The sequence below is a fragment of the Heterostelium album genome (assembly GCF_000004825.1).
Source record: "Heterostelium album PN500 unplaced genomic scaffold PPL_contig1, whole genome shotgun sequence".
Lineage (NCBI taxonomy): Eukaryota > Evosea > Eumycetozoa > Acytosteliales > Acytosteliaceae > Heterostelium > Heterostelium album.
This window is the reverse complement of record NW_008805078.1, coordinates 875,684-892,404: the sequence shown is the minus strand read 5'-3', so window position 1 is coordinate 892,404 and position 16,721 is coordinate 875,684. Positions and strand designations below refer to the sequence as shown.

The window sequence follows — 16,721 nt, the reverse complement described above, 5'->3', positions numbered from 1 at the left end:
CAACAGTCATATATATTATTTTTAATTAAAAACAAGTTTAGTTTAATTAATAATATCGAACACACACCATAACTTTACCTTTGGTTCCAACCACAAAAAACTAATTTTAATTAAAACAACCAAACAAACAATCAAAATAATATAAATAATTGAGTCTGAGTGAAAATTAAATTAAATTCAATTAAATAAATCATCATCAAACATACATACATATTTATTTTATCTATCTATCTATTATTAACAATATTTTAATATTAATACCATTAATAGGTAATAAATATAATATAATCAAAAATAAAAAATAGTAATAATTAATCAAAAAAGGAATGGAATGATTAAAAAAAAAATAACAACAATAATTATCCTATTATCTAGATAACATATTTTTTATATGTTTGAATAAAAACAACCATCTTCATAACCACGATCACTACTTTAGTCATATTCAGCTACCCTATCTTGCTCACACTCACTCACTTAATCAATCACACCAACCCCTTTCCTTTTTTCAAATGTTGATTAAATCGTAGAAAACATATATTTATTTCAAACTATCTAACTACCAACATAAAAATGTTATATGTCATTATTGCTAATTAAATCAAAATAAGTTTGGTTAGCACTGTGTTAATTGTGTTGATATTGCAATACCAACATGTCTCTTGACATTATTATATTAAAAAACAAACAAAAAACAGAATAACAACAACAACAAAACTCAAAAAATAATTAAATAATTTTATTCATTTATTACTAATCACTGTTTTTGACAGCTCTACTTCACAATTACAAACCAAAAACACCACCACTACATCACTCGTATACATTTGTATATTTTTCAATCAAATCAACAAAACAATCACAATTACACTCAAAACCAACACTAGACATACAAAAATTATTATTTTTATTTTGGATAAAATATTTTATTTAATATTAATTTTCATATTTCAATAATCCAAACCCAATATATATTAAAATATATATATTTATCTTGATACTAATTTTGATTTTGATTTTATATTATTAGTTTAGTTAGTTAGTCATTTGTAATATTTAAATTTTATCAAATATATATTAGTTTTTAATAGTCAATCAATCAATCAGTCAATCAGTCAGTCAATTAGTTTTTAGTTAATTGGTAATTCTCTAAAAGATTCAAAAAAAAAAATGATGAAACCAGATCATATTCAAAGTCCATTACCTCAATCACCTCAACTCCAATCGTTTGGATTGCGATCCTCCGATTTGGCCACTGAGGACAACTTTGTGAAGCGTTTGGAGTTGATTGCTGCCACCGCTCCAAATGAAGCTGTCAAGAAGGAGTTTATCACAAAGGAGATTCCTGCCATCACTAAATTGTTTACTAGATTCCTCAAGAACAGAAAGAAGGTCATCGAGTGGGAAAAGATCAAACCACCTCCAACCGAGATGGTCTTGAACTACAAAGAGTTGCCTGCATGTTCTCATGAGCGTCGTTCGGATCTCGCTGGTAAGCTTGCAGTCTTGAAATTGAATGGTGGACTTGGAACAACCATGGGTTGCACCGGCCCAAAGTCTGCAATCGAAGTTAGAGGTGACAAGACTTTCTTGGATTTAACAGTTCAACAAATTAAAGTAAGAGAAATCATATTGAAATCAATGTATATTTATATATTAATCAACTATTTATTTTCTTTTATTTCTAACACATTTTAGGAAATGAATGAACATTATAATATTAGAGTACCTTTGGTTTTGATGAATTCATTCAACACTCATCATGAAACTGGAAAGATCATTCAAAAGTATAAATATTCAGATGTAAAGATTCACTCTTTCAACCAAAGTCGTTTCCCAAGAATTCTGAAAGACAATCTCATGCCAGTGCCAGAAAAGATGTTTGGTGATGACTCTGCCTACTATCCACCTGGACATGGTGATGTCTTCTTTGCCCTACAAAACTCTGGACTCCTCGAGACTTTGATCAACGAGGGCAAAGAGTATTTATTTATTTCGAACGTTGATAATCTCGGTGCTGTTGTCGACTTTAATATTCTCAATATGATGGAGTCGACCAACTGCGAGTATGTTATGGAGGTAACCAATAAAACAAGAGCAGACGTAAAGGGTGGTACTCTTATCGAGTACGAAGGTAAAGCCAAGCTTCTAGAGATCGCACAAGTACCATCGTCCAAGGTCGAGGAGTTCAAATCGATCAAGAAGTTCAAGATCTTCAACACCAACAACATCTGGGTCAATTTGAAAGCTATCGATCGTGTACTAAAGGAGAACCTCTTGGACGACATGGACATTATCATCAATCCAAAGGTTGCCGACGGCAAATCGATCCTCCAACTTGAGATTGCCGCTGGTGCCGCCATCCAATTTTTCAACAACGCTCGTGGTGTCAATGTTCCACGTACCAGATTTTTACCGGTCAAGTCAACCTCTGACCTCTTTATTGTTCAATCCAACCTCTACTCACTGGAGAATGGAATGTTGGTCATGAACAAGAATCGTCCATTTACATCTGTACCATTAGTGAAGCTCGGTGATAACTTTAAGAAGGTATCAGACTATCAAGCTAGAATCAAAGGTATTCCAGATATCTTGGAGCTCGACCAACTCACAGTCAGTGGTGACGTAACCTTTGGTCCAGGAATTGTACTCAAGGGTACTGTAATTGTTGTCGCCAATCATGGATCAAGAATTGACATTCCCGAAGGTTCGGAATTTGAAAATAAGGTGGTTTCTGGTAATCTACGTATACTTGATCAATAATCCTTGATCATTTTCATGGATAGAAGAAAAAAAAAAGAAATCAAAATTAAAACAACTAAAATCAATCAAATGTCTGTACTCTCACAAAAAACCAGAATATCTAAAACTCCCAATAAATCATATGTTTAAATAAAATGCTTGAAATGAATTATAAAAAAAAAACAATTTATTACTTTTATTATTAACTGATCTTTAATTTAAAAACAAAAATATATATAACTAAAACAATAGTTTATTTCATGATCAAGACCTCTAAAATCTTGTCCACCTTAACTTCCTACAAACTCATTGAACAACAACCTCTGGCCACATAATAAAAAGAATCACAAAACACTTCCCTCTTCAATAATCATCTGATTTAAATCTACAAACTTTTGTTTTTCCTAAAATAAAAAAAAGAAAAAAATTGATAATAAATATCTTTAAAAGATATTTGTTTTAATTTTATTTTTATTAAAATTTGAAACAAATTAGGATTTAGTTTTAAGATCACCCGTTCCACTCTCAAAATCCAAAGATAATTTTATTTTTAAATTGTTTGAGGGATTGGCGAAATTATGCAAGGTGAAAATTTCTATCAGGATATTTTTTAAAATGGTTTAAATCACTGTACTGAAGAGTAATTTACTAATATCCATCACAAATTTGTATCGTTCTTAGGTTGATTAGACCATCATCAAAATAAAGCCAATAAATCCTAAAAAAATGCAAAAGTTGTAATTAAATATTACTATTATTAAAAAAAGGTGATTTTAATCAAATCCTTGGTTCTTTGGATGCTAGGATTCTAATAATATTTAAGGAAGTTGAATCGTTTGGATTTTATAACTCTAAAAATAATATATATATATATAAAATAAATAGAATGAGAATTATTACTTCAATTATCTTAATTTTTGCTTTTGTCGCCCTTGTCGCCGCTGATAGTGTCACACTTTGTGGTGTATGCTCTGGTTCAGGACTCCTTCAATGTGGTAGTGGTGGATCAAAGAAATGTGTTAATGTTCCTGTTGGAAGATGTTAGTAAGTATTTATACCCGAATCCAATACCAAAAAGCTTCTACTAAAAATATATTTTCACTCTTTAAAGTAATTTCAATGATATTTGTACAGGTCTGCCAATGCCATACACCTATTACATTAGTTCAATTGACACTGGTTATGCTCTTGGATCGGTTTATACTTCTATGTCTGATTGTTCCTCCCAGATCAACGCCTCACCACTTGCGGAGTCTTGTGGAGATTGTCAACAAGGTACCACACTCACCTGTAACGATGGTAATGGTTCTTACTCATTGGCTTCATTCGGTTTGATTTCCTTATTCGCCTTGATTGCTCTCGTCTTTTAATGATTAAATTTATAAATATCAATAATTTTATTTTTGAAATATATAGAAAATAAAATTCTAAATTTATCACCATCAAACAATGTCATTTTTAAAGTTTTTTATTTTTTATAAATAAATAAATTTATTTATAAATTAATGAATATTGTAGTTTCAACTAATATCTATGTTTCTCGTTAAGGTAGTTGTTAGTTTATTATTCAGTGTGTCTATTTTGCCCAAATAACACCATTAATAATTTACTCTTTTCAACTGATAAATTTAAAAACGAGAATCAAAATATGGATTCACAAGAAATAGATTTCCCTTATTATAATAATTAGAAATGAAGAAATTATTGAATTTCTTTTAAAGAAGAACAAATTGTTTTTGATAAAAAGAAATTTAAATATTTAACAAGTGAAAATGTACCTAAGTGAGAAAAAAAAACAAAATTTTTACCTTAGCCATTTCCACCCTATATTGATCTTGAGATTATTGTATGGTAGGTCATCTCTCCTTACAAAATAAAAATTTTTGGCTGCACTAAAAACAAGTACATTTTCACTCGTAATGTATTTGTTTTTAATTGTAAAAATTAAGATCAAAAGGGGAATACTCTTGGTGTTGGTACTTACCAAAATAAATTTATCTTTGGATTTCAAGAAGACTTTTTTTTTTTTTGACATAAAAGGTGCAAAGTTGAAATAAATTAACAAAAAAAATTTTATATTGTAATTTAATAAATCAATCATACATTGTTCATCAGTGAAACTTGTTTTTTCTAAAAATTATATAATTCTATTTCATTTAAAAAATCGATTTCTACTAAAGTTGATTGCAAGTTGTTTGTTCATTTGTTACTGTAGGATAGAGAACAAATGTCTGTATTTGACTTGCACTGGAAATTGATTTGCCAGTATCTATCTTTGAACCTGCTGCAATCTATAAAAATTGGATATATGTTAATAAGTTTTACAATATGGTTATTCATAGTAGATTTGAGTTACACTAAGACGAATTATCCTTTTATCAAACCTTACTTAAGGTGTGTTTCTATATTTATGATCCACAACACTACTACACGTGATGTATTAGAATCCAAATGGAATTCATTATTCGAATATAGAGGCTCATGTTTGGATCTACTATTTTGATATCAATTAAGTTAGTTTCCGTTCAACTAAAGCAAAATAACTTACAAAGATGATGGAATTTGAAACTCTATTCAATATGTAATTCTGTAAATAGATGTCATCCTAAAATATATAAAATTCAGATATACATTTAACTCTATTCGATGTATGTTCTTTATTTAATCAGTAGGGGCCTTGTTAAATATTTATTCAGCAATTTTTAATCATTAAATTTCTCAAAAAATTTCACATATTACAATTGAACACCAATTTTTGGTTGAAGATCTCTATTCCAAATTTTTTTAAAGAATTAAACAAACTCGATATTCTAAATCTACTATAAAAATGCTTTCAATTTAACTAATTTTTAATAAAATCAAACATGGTTTGATATTTTATTTTATGATTTTAATAATAATCTCTTTGAGAGTTAAAATCGAATCAACAATTCTTCAAAATTAATAAACAGTGTACAATCAGCTTGAAATTTAAAGATAATTGAAGAGTAATTTTCTAAAATCTAACAAAAATTTGTATCGTGCTTAGGTTGATAGACCATCATCAAAATATATAAGCACCTAATCTTAAAAATGCAAAAGGTGTAATTAAATAATACTATTATTATTAAAAAGGTGATTTTAATAAAATCCTTGGTTCTTTGGATGCTAGGATTCAAATAATATTTATGGAAGTTGAATCGTTTGGTTTGTATAATTTTTATAACTCTAAAAATAATATATATGTATATCTAAAATATAATTAGAATTATTACTTCAATTATCTTAATTTTTGCTTTTGTAGCTCTTGCCGCCGCTGACAGTGTCACACTTTGTGGTGTATGCTCTGGTTCAGGACTCCTACAATGTGGTAGTGGTGGATCGAAGAAATGTGTCAATGTTCCACTTGGAACATGTTAGTAAGTATATCAACCCTGAATCCAAAATCAGCTTTAGCTAAGAATTTTTTAAAATTCTATCAAGTAATTTCAAAGAATATTTGTACAGGTCAGCCAATGCCATATACCTATTTCATTCGTTCAATTGACACCGGTGTTGCTCTTGGATATGTTTATCATTCTATGGCTTCTTGTTCATCTAATATCAATGCTTCACCCCTTGCAGAGACTTGTGGTGATTGTCAAAAAGGTACCACACTCACCTGTAACGAAGGTAATAGTTCTTACTCACTGGCTTCATTCGGCTTGGTTTCTTTATTCGCCTTGATTGCCCTTGTCTTTTAATTATTAAATTTAAATATCAATAATTTTAATTAGGAAAATATAGAAAATAAATAAAAAATACTACAAAAAATAGAAAAAAAATTGGTCGAGCAAATAGTTTAAAATAAACAATGGTGAAATGAAAATCATCTAGTTCATCTAATATATGAAAATCTACCTGGGACTGGTTCACTAGACGTGATGTTGCCAAAAAAGGTGATTCAAGAAACTGTTAACAGCCACAGATCACCTTTTTTTTGATAGTGTATCTACCAATTTTTTGGAGCCAAATTCGATTAGAATGTCTGAACATTAGTCCTTCATTTGATGATCACTATTGGCTACGCATGTTAGCAGACCAGACAACTGTTTCCGTGGAAAACATGTCTCATTTATATATTTTGCCCCATATAAATGAGACATGTTTTCTAATTCATGCTGAATTCCCACATGGATGAAATACTCACCATACCTGTATCTTTTATACTTACATAACCTGTTGTATATAGATAACTCGTTGCTCGATATATATATAGTACATAAATAACTATACATAACTCAAACTTTAAGGTAGCTTTTGTAAATGTTATATAAACTATATATATCGTGAATGCACGTGATATTTCAATATTTAATATAAATATGGACCTCATGTGTGCAACGGTGATATTAACTCTCTATTTATTGAAGTAAACATATATAAATATGTTATAGACTTCTGATTTATGTGGTTTCTGATTATATAACACCTTGTGGCTCCAATTTATAAAATAATCATTTCAAAAATTCAAATTTAAATGATAATAATGGGCACAAAAAATGTCGACAATGTTGACACTGTCAACAAATTTTTTTCTTCTATTTTTTTTAAAATTTATGTGGGAACAGCTCAATAAATAAATAAATAAATTAATACAAAAATTTAATACGATGGATATTAGCTTTTCTGTTACATGTCGTTTATGTAATAAACAACTTTCTTCTGTTCAGGAATTTCAAAGTCATGGAATCGAGGAGTGTATTCCCAAGATAATGAAATACTTTGGTTTGGGAGAGCTTGCTGATGTAAAATCACTTTTGGACATGTCTAAACAATTCAGGTCAATGGAAGATAAAGTCAATAGTTTAACAACACAGTTAGAAAAAAAAAAAAGAAAGATTAATCAACTTCACGATAATACACTCAGCCAATCTATCTCATTAAGTTCACCACAATCTTTATTAAACTCACCAACTTTACTCAGTTCATCATCAACTTCATTTTATGATTCATATGCTCAACCTATCAAGGTTAAACCAGAGAAATAGAGAAATAGATGAACCTAAAGTTGAATTTGGATCTAATACGATAGATGCAGACATAGTAGAGGATGACTCCGCATGTTTCCTTGCACAAACCTTATCTATTCCAAATTCATTATCTAGTCAAATACGTTGTCTCAATCCAACTAGGGGAGGTCAAAGGTTTCAGGTTGTTAATGGAGAAAAGTGCGTTATTATATGCAAGTGCACTCATTTTACCGACTATGAAAGTATTCAACTTATTAGAAGACAACTTGGTATTAAAAGTCATCAAGATAATGCTAAAGATAGTGTCCTAAATTTGGAAAAAGGCTCTACAAGTAAATGTGATCAATGTGGCGAGAAATGTACCACTAGAATAGGAATTAAAGCAACCGGATTGCCACAAACAACAGATTCATTTTCCTATTTTTGTTGTTTTGGCCACTTGATTGCCTATGTTTCAAATATTAGTGTAAAGAATTGGAGAGAAAAGATTCAATCAAAAGAAAAATTATTCAAAGGTCTTGAAACTTTAAACCCCGATAGCTCTCCTACAACTACCACAACTACCACAACTACCTCTAACTCATCAGTTAGGGAAGAAACAAATGAAGAGGATGCATCCGAACAAGATTCAAGTAAGAATAAACCTAAAAAAAAAAGAGCTACAACCTCTAAAGCTAAAAAATAATAACTAATAAAAATAACCTTTTTATATCTTTAAGTTGTAAATAGTCTATTGAAAGAATATTGTGATGAAGATATTAAACTATTCATTGGCTTAAATAAGAATGATTTTAATGATCTTTTTCTCAAGATCAAAGAACGTAGTCATTCAAAAATAACCAGAAAAGGTAAATACTCTTTAAAAGGAAAGCTTTTTATTACCTTGTTTTGGTTTAAGCATTACCCGAAACATATAGTGACACAAGTGATTTTCTAAATATCCAGAAGATCTCAACAAAGATATACCAAGCAAATAATAGATCTCATGTTTCCATTGTCTCAAGAATCTTTCCAATTTTATTCAGATGATCAACAAAGAAAGAAATCAAGTGCCATTTATAAAGATTATTATGGTGATTCATGCTTAGTGACTTCAGTTGTGGACGGATCTGAACAAAGGGTAGTTGTACCGTTGAACTCTGATCTCAAAATATGTTATTATAGTGGAAAAAAAGGGTTTTCATCAGTCAACAAACTAGTGTTTTGTTCTCCTAATGGAAAGATCCAATATATGTCACATACTAGGCCCGGATCAAGAAATGATCAAGGTATGATGTATGAAGTAGGACCATTTTTAAATAAATTTGACGATTCGTTTGAGTACATAATGGGTGACAAAGGTTTTCAAGGTTCCCATATTTTGTACAAACGTTTTATTGTTATCGACAGAGAGGATAGAAAAGATGGAGAGGATGATGAAAGGAAGGAAGCAGACAATAGATTTAAATCTGTTAGAATCATAATAGAGAATGTCTTTGCTCATATTAAGAAATGGGCAATTGCTACCATGAATTTCAGAAGCAAAATTGACAATTTCAACGAAATATTGGATGAACATCATAAAATTTGGTGTTGTATTGGCTTATTAATCAATTTATATGTAGAGGACTTAAGATGAATGAATAAAAATATTATTATTATTTTATTATTATTTTTTTTAATTTATTTGTATTTATTTGATTATTTTTCATCATATAAATTATGTGCAAAAAAATTCAAAAAAAAAATTAGTTGATATTGTTGATACCGTCGACATTTTTTGTGCCCATTATTATGAGTTTTTAAAATTTTGTTTTTTTGCAACCATCACCTTGAAATCCAAGAAAATTTTATTGAATTGCATATTGCATGCAAGGTGTCTTAAAAATTAAGCTAAAATCTTGATATTTTTTAAATTTTCTGAATATCTTAAAATTTGTATCGTGTGAAGGTAGATCAGTACTCAAATCAATGACAAAATGGGAAATGCTAATATATTAATACTATTTTTAAAAGCCGATTAAAACCAATGGGTCTCTGGATCCTAGGATAGATTAATATTTAAGGAAGTTGAATCGTATGGATTGTAAAATATAAAAAAAATAAATATAAAAAATAGAATGAAAATTATTACTTCAATTATCTTATTTTTTGCCTTTGTAGCTCTTGCCGCCGCTGAAAGTATCACTTTTTGTGATGTATGCTCTGGTTCAGAACACCTACCATGTAAGAGTCCTGGATCGATGAAATGTGTCAATGTTCCAATGGGAACATGTCAGTAAGTATTTCTACGCCTACAGCAAAACTATGAATCTACTAATAATATTTTAAATAGTACTTTCAACGATATTTGTTCAGGTAAACCAATGCCATACTACTTTAATATTACTACATTTGAAACTGGAGCAGCCTATGGTGGAGTTTATACTTCTTTGTCTGATTGCAAAACAAACACCAACGGTACTGTGTTTTTAGAGGCTTGTGGAGGTTGTGATAATGGTACCTCATTCACCTGTAACAATGATGCCTCATACCCCTTGGCTTCATTAGTTTTGGTTTCTTTACTTGCCATTATTACTCTTTCCTTTTAAAGAGTAAATATATAGATATTAATAATTTATTAGGAAATAAATAGAAATAAAATATTAAAATTTATCACAATCAAATTTTACTTTCAATCTTTTAAATGAGATTGTTGTTATTTTTAAGCACTCAATTGAATTTCTTGATTGAAAAAAAGAGTATCAAAAATAAAAAAATGAGAGGAATAGATTTCTAAACTGCACTTGTGGAAAACAGAAAAGGAAAAATCAAAAGTTTACTAAATACTTAAAAGTTGATTCAAGAATTTTTTTTTTAAAAAGTGAATAACATTTACAATAAATAAAAATAATTTTTTAATTACAAATTTTTAATTGTTTATGGAATGTATAATATTCTTGAAATCCAAAGATTAATTTATAAACCTTTAAGATTGGAAACAATATCTGGAGGTTACAAAACCCAAAACAAAACACCCGAAAAACTAGATTTCAAAGTAAAAAAAATCTTGATATTTTTAATTTGGTTTAAATCACTGTAAAATCAAATATTAAAAAATGTAAATTTATGGTGGATCAATATATAACCAACAATCTTTAAAATGAGAAGGTGAAATATTAATTGTTTAAGGAAATCTAAATTAGAATAAAATACATAGAATGAAACTAATTCTTTGATCATTCTAATTATTACTTTTATAACTCTTGACGCAGCCGATCATATGACTATGTGTGGTATATGCGCCGGTTATAATCACCAATTGTGAGGTAGTCTTGGAACCAAGAGATGTGTCACTATTCCAGTTGGAATATGTATTTCTACAATAAATCCACATTGGTTCAACTTATAATTCTATCTCTGATTGCGCTAAAAAGAACCACCTCATTCCTCTTAGGGTGGTTCTTTTTATCCTATTAATGTAACTTGTGGTGGCTGTTTCAGTAGTAGCGTAGTCACTTGTTACAGATATGGTTCAAACTCATTGGCTCCATTCGGCTTGCTTACTTTACTATTCGCCATGATTACTTTTATCTTTTAGAAAAGATTAAGAAATAAATAGCCAACTAAATTTTGTTTTTGTTACTTTAATAATTTATTATTTAAATCAATTAAACCTCACTTTGCTCCGTGGTGGTAGTTGGGTTTGTTGACAACTCTGCTGATTTTTTTGTTGTTGTCGTCGTTGTGATACTTGTTTGTTCGTTTGGTGTTTGTTTTGCCCAAGCTGGCAATTCAGTTTGGTAAGACCAACCTTCGCCTGAATACTGATAAGCATGTAAGTATATTCCAAATGCATAGCTATTTGGATCACCCCAATCTATTTTACAGTCCAAACAAGGCATTGGTGAGTTTTCGTCGAAATCCGCCTCGTTGATGATCGCTTCAAATTTATTTTGCTTTCCTTCTGTTGGTGGCTCACCATCTTCGTCAAACTCACCACCACCCAAACCTTCGAATCCATCGGATGTCATAATCTTGCCTGCATTCAATTTGAAATGTTCATTATAGAGCGGATCGTTTGTAATTGGATGTCCGATCCACTGAAGATGCAAACGAATCTGGTGAGTTCTTCCGGTTTTCGGTAGGCAGCTGACTACGCTGGTGTCAGTCTCTGCGTCGTAGGAGAGTCGCGTGATCACAGTGAGTGCAGGCTTGCCGTCGGGCGACACTTGGTTCAAGCCCAGACGATGATTCTGCACTTTTAGCGGCTGGTCAACCGTGATGTCGCCATCTGGAAAACGTCCTCTAACCTGCGCAACATATCGCTTTGTCACATTTCCGCTCATAATCGCTTCGCTCTTCTTTGTGGCGGCGGCAGGCGAACGCGCCAATATCAGCAGACCCGAAGTCAATCTGTCCAATCTGTGCACTCCATACAACCTGTTGTATCCCAGTTCCGCCGCCAATATGTAAATCAAAGTGTTGTGACGGAATCGGCCACAAGGATGTATGGGAATCGACGATGGTTTGTCGACTACGACGACGTCGTCATCAACGGCTACCACGTGGATTGGTGCGCCAGAAACCGGTGGTTCGTGGCGATGCACTCGATGTTCTATCTCGTCTTTATTGGTAAGTTTGTAGTTGGGTGAGACGATCTTGCCATTCACCTTGATCCAACCCAATTTGATCTTCAGCCGGTAGATCGACTCTGGTAGTTGCGAGAACTCATTGGTGAACATCTCTAGCAGTTCACGACCATACCAACGTTCCTTTGCCCAAACCTTGAAAGTAAAGTAATAGGGTTGTACTTTTCTCAGACCATCCTCAACGACATAAGTAGTCTCTGCCAGCAGTTCCTTTGTGATATTTCCTTCCTCCTCACGAATCTTATTTTTCGCATCTTTTTTCGATTTATTATTTTTTCTTCTGTTATCCAATTTCAATTTTTTCTTTCTATCTCCTTTACGATCATAACTATTATTACTATTTTTATTATTTTTATTATTATCGCTATTATTATTATTATTATTATCGTTATTATTACTATTTGTAGAAGTAGTTGTTGTTGTTGTTGTTGTTGTTGTAGTAGTTAAAACATTTGTATTGTTATCTATATTTTTTGAATCATTTTCATTTTTAATTTCATTTTCATTTTCGCTTGATAACATTCTTTTATTATTTATGTTTACAATATCTTGATTTACATCTTCTTGATGTGATTGTTGTTGTTGATGTTGTTGCTGCTGTTGATCACTCATTTTTTCAAATATTAAAAAACGAATGCAACAATTAAAATTAAACATAAAAATAGATAGATTAAATGATTGAAAAACGAGTATCAAAAAAATAAACGTTACACCATTCCAATTTAAAAATTTTAAAAAATAAGAAAATTAAATTAAATTTAAAATTTAATGGTGGTGGTGATGTTCATGATCATAAAAAGATTGATTTATTTACTTTATTTTTATTTTTTTTTAAATTAATTTGTAAATAATAAGTAGAAATATATATATATTATATAGTTGTTAAAATAAGATAGTAAAGTAGTATTTAGTTTGTTTCAATTTTTTAAGTATTTGTTTATTTTTGATTTTATCTAGAATATAAAAGTAAAAGTAAAATCATGACACAACCAATGGTACAAGATTTAAGTAATGTTGCAGAGGCTGCCATTACAACCAACAGAGAAGTTGCCAAGGTTAGTTACTAACTAAATATAAATTGACATTCATGTTTCTCTCATTAGCGAGCTTGTTTAATTGATATTAATATTATTTAATTTTAAATTCAAATTTATATAGAAAAATTTAAATGAAGCCATTGATAATCTATTGGTTGCAGAGAAACAATGTAGACAAGTAGAAGATGCAACATCAACATCAAAGATCGCTGTTGAAATCATTAAATTATGTTATGAAGCAAAGAAATTGGATTTGGTCAATGAGAAATTGGTTTTACTTTCAAAGAGAAGAGGTCAATCAAGAGCTGTATGTCTTTTAACCTACATCGACAATCAACTATCAACAATCAATATTAACATAAAAACCATTCATTATTTTTATTAGGCAATTAGAGCAATCGTACAAGAAGCAATGATATATGTAGATGAAATTAAAGATATGAAATTGAAATTGGAATTGATTGATACACTTAGAACTATCACTGATGGAAAGGTAATAATAATATATAATATATACAAATTCTCAAAGGAAAACAGAATACAATATATATTAATCGCAATATTACATATATATATAGATTTTTGTTGAAAATGAACGTGCAAGATTGACTAGAACATTGTCAAAGATCAAAGAGGATGAAGGTAATATTTCGGATGCTGCCAAGATTTTGCAGGATCTCCAGGTTGAGACATACGGTTCGATGGAGAAGCGTGAGAAGATTCAGTTCTTCATTGAGCAGATGCGACTCTGTATGAACAACAAGGACTTTATTCGTGCACAACTCATTGCCAATAAGGTCAATAGAAAGACGTTGGCCGAGGATGAATCACACGACTTGAAGGTCGAGTTCTACAAGCAGTTGATCCGTTACTACACCAACGACGCCAACTACCTGGAGATCACACGTTGCTACCTCCAGATCTACGACACCCCCTACATCCAGAAGGACCTCGAGCAAATGAACGCCGCACTCAAGCTGGCCTGTATCAACATCGTGCTCACCCCAATGGGAAGCGAACAGAGCGATCTCCTCAATCGTATACTCGACTACAAACCACTCAACAACTTGGCGGTCTACAAGGATCTGCTCACCCGTTTCAAAACGATCGAACTCATCAGATGGACCAGCTTTGTCGAGGTGTTCAAGACCGAGTTGAACACACAGTCCATCTTCTCGGGCGAGAAGAACTGCTGGAACGACTTGCGTAGTCGTGTCGTCGAGCACAACATCCGTGTAGTCTCCACCTACTACAAGAGAATCTCTACCAAGAGACTTGCTGAACTTTTAGATTTAACTTTAGACGTAAGTAGTTTACTAGTGATAATAGTAGTAGTTTATTGATTTACTTTTTACTAATCATTATATATATATAGGAATCTGAGAAATTCATTTCAGATTTAGTTTCAAATAAAACTATTTTCGCAAGAATCGACAGACCTGCTGGAATTGCAACTTTTGTCGCTCCAAAAGATTCCAGTACAGTTTTGAATGGATGGGCTGCCGATATCTCCTCACTTTTAGATTTAGTTGAAAAGACCAACCATTTGATTCAAAGAGAGTTTATGATTCACAAAGTTATTTAAAAATAACAAAACAACCCTTATTCACTTCATCACCAAATCAAATAACCAAACAATCAACTGAACCATTCAATAATAATAATAATAATTAAAAATAATAAATAAAATCAAATCCTTGTAACAAACAAAACAAAACAAAACAAAACAAAACAAAACGATCAAATCAATTTAAATATATACATAATTAAAAACCCTTATATTATATTAATATATTAATTCGTAATCTTAATTATTTATTTTAATTGATTTAATTATTAATTTCTTTTGTTTTTAATTATTTTATTTTTGATGATCGAGGTTAAAAAAATCCCGCGTCATCCCTGGTTTCCGATTCCCTCTGAGCTTGTTTTGGTTTCAAAGTCAAAGCACACAGTAAAAAAAAAGATTCGCAGTGTTTGGGATTCACGAAAAAAACCGACATTTTGTTTGTTGTGATTAGGGGTAGAGGTTGTTTTGTGGTTTTTTTAGAGGATCATCTTCACACTTTAAAACACAAATATTAAAAAAAATATTTAATAAAAAAGACGAAAATCATTGTGGCTTTAGTCAAATTTTTTTATCTTTTATTTTTATTACCTTTTAATCACAGCACCTTAATCATCGATAATATAATCATAAATATTAAGATAACAGATAAAAGAGATTGTATATATATAAATAAAATAGATCAAACAGAATTATTGATAAGCAAAAAAGAATTTTTTAGTTTTTAATTTAAATCAAACGCAGGTCAAATCATTATATTGTATTTTTAATTAATTTTTTTGTAGGCATGTATCATCATCATAGATAATATAATCAATCATAAATAAATATATGTATAGAATTAATTAATTCATCAATCATAAGATATGTTGATTGATCAATGATTTTATCTCATTGATCAAAGTAGAATTACTTTTTTTTTTTTTTTTTAATTCAATCTGTGATCTTCACCATTTATTCCACTACCCACTTCACTAAAACTTTTAAAAGAAAAAGTAGAATTGTCGTGTTGTTGTTGCTGTTTACTTTTTATTGATACGAAAAGTGAGGGAATCCTATTACATAGTAAAATGTCAACACAACAATACAACACAACGTAGTTCACAATACAAAAACAACACAGTATGTTGTGCGATAATCAACAACAATATTGGTTGATTTCGACACCCACACCAATTTACATAAAAGACCAATAACAACACTGAACATCACAAGAATTACACTTTTTTTATATGAATTTATAAATATTTCAGGAATGAGTGGATGCAAAGTTAGACAAAACAACAAAACAGTCAGACTGTTGTTTACATGTGACCAATAACCACAAACAATATCAATACCTATCTTACTATTAAATGCTACTTCTTTATATCTATCTATCAAGTTGTTGAAGTAACATCATTTGAAAAAACATGAAATGTGGTGAATGAAAATAAGATCAACCCCACAAAATATATGTTTGTTTTTCAACATCAATTCTTTATTAATATGTACAATCAAATCACTTCACACCACCAAAAATACTACCCCACCAACACACTCCAATATAATATATATTATGAACCAAACGATTCGTTCTAAAATGATAATCCACATCCATTAATGTTAATAAATACAATAAAATAATCATCTCTTTCCATATTAAATTATTGTTTTTAATGTTTATTACTCAATTAATACTTTACTACATATAAATAAACCAACAATCAAAAACAACAACAACAACAACAACAACAACAACAACAACAACAACAACAACAACAACAACAATCAG

The 16,721-nt window shown here is 30.3% G+C and overlaps 7 protein-coding genes across 7 annotated transcripts; 6 read left to right on the top strand and 1 right to left on the bottom strand.

Moving 5' to 3' along the window:
• Positions 1-1,170: 1,170 nt before the first annotated feature.
• On the top strand, positions 1,171-2,763 carry ugpB (UTP--glucose-1-phosphate uridylyltransferase; the record flags this gene model as incomplete). Its single annotated transcript, XM_020572189.1, has 2 exons — positions 1,171-1,643; positions 1,725-2,763. The coding sequence occupies 2 exons, from the start codon at positions 1,171-1,173 to the stop codon at positions 2,761-2,763; spliced, it is 1,512 nt and encodes a 503-aa protein (XP_020438047.1).
• A 705-nt stretch (positions 2,764-3,468) lies between these two features.
• PPL_01173 (uncharacterized protein) lies at positions 3,469-6,901 on the top strand (the record flags this gene model as incomplete). Its single annotated transcript, XM_020572188.1, has 9 exons — positions 3,469-3,479; positions 3,628-3,786; positions 3,854-4,071; positions 4,467-4,524; positions 5,368-5,390; positions 5,857-5,932; positions 5,988-6,136; positions 6,205-6,393; positions 6,708-6,901. 9 exons carry the CDS (start codon positions 3,469-3,471, stop codon positions 6,899-6,901), a joined length of 1,077 nt encoding a protein of 358 aa, XP_020438046.1.
• A 472-nt stretch (positions 6,902-7,373) lies between these two features.
• PPL_01172 (uncharacterized protein) lies at positions 7,374-7,751 on the top strand (the record flags this gene model as incomplete). The annotated part of the gene is made up of 1 exon (XM_020572187.1): positions 7,374-7,751. The coding sequence occupies one exon, from the start codon at positions 7,374-7,376 to the stop codon at positions 7,749-7,751; it is 378 nt and encodes a 125-aa protein (XP_020438045.1).
• Positions 7,752-7,813: 62 nt separating this feature from the next.
• On the top strand, positions 7,814-9,351 carry PPL_01171 (uncharacterized protein; the record flags this gene model as incomplete). The annotated part of the gene is made up of 4 exons (XM_020572186.1): positions 7,814-7,821; positions 7,869-8,365; positions 8,453-8,581; positions 8,759-9,351. The coding sequence occupies 4 exons, from the start codon at positions 7,814-7,816 to the stop codon at positions 9,349-9,351; spliced, it is 1,227 nt and encodes a 408-aa protein (XP_020438044.1).
• A 481-nt stretch (positions 9,352-9,832) lies between these two features.
• PPL_01170 (uncharacterized protein) lies at positions 9,833-11,292 on the top strand (the record flags this gene model as incomplete). The annotated part of the gene is made up of 3 exons (XM_020572185.1): positions 9,833-9,990; positions 10,048-10,267; positions 11,149-11,292. 3 exons carry the CDS (start codon positions 9,833-9,835, stop codon positions 11,290-11,292), a joined length of 522 nt encoding a protein of 173 aa, XP_020438043.1.
• Positions 11,293-11,362: 70 nt separating this feature from the next.
• Positions 11,363-12,955, bottom strand: PPL_01169 (pseudouridine synthase family protein; the record flags this gene model as incomplete). The annotated part of the gene is made up of 1 exon (XM_020572184.1): positions 11,363-12,955. The coding sequence occupies one exon, from the start codon at positions 12,953-12,955 to the stop codon at positions 11,363-11,365; it is 1,593 nt and encodes a 530-aa protein (XP_020438042.1).
• A 368-nt stretch (positions 12,956-13,323) lies between these two features.
• On the top strand, positions 13,324-14,965 carry psmD12 (26S proteasome non-ATPase regulatory subunit 12; the record flags this gene model as incomplete). Its single annotated transcript, XM_020572183.1, has 5 exons — positions 13,324-13,398; positions 13,502-13,687; positions 13,766-13,873; positions 13,959-14,684; positions 14,756-14,965. 5 exons carry the CDS (start codon positions 13,324-13,326, stop codon positions 14,963-14,965), a joined length of 1,305 nt encoding a protein of 434 aa, XP_020438041.1.
• Positions 14,966-16,721: the final 1,756 nt, after the last annotated feature.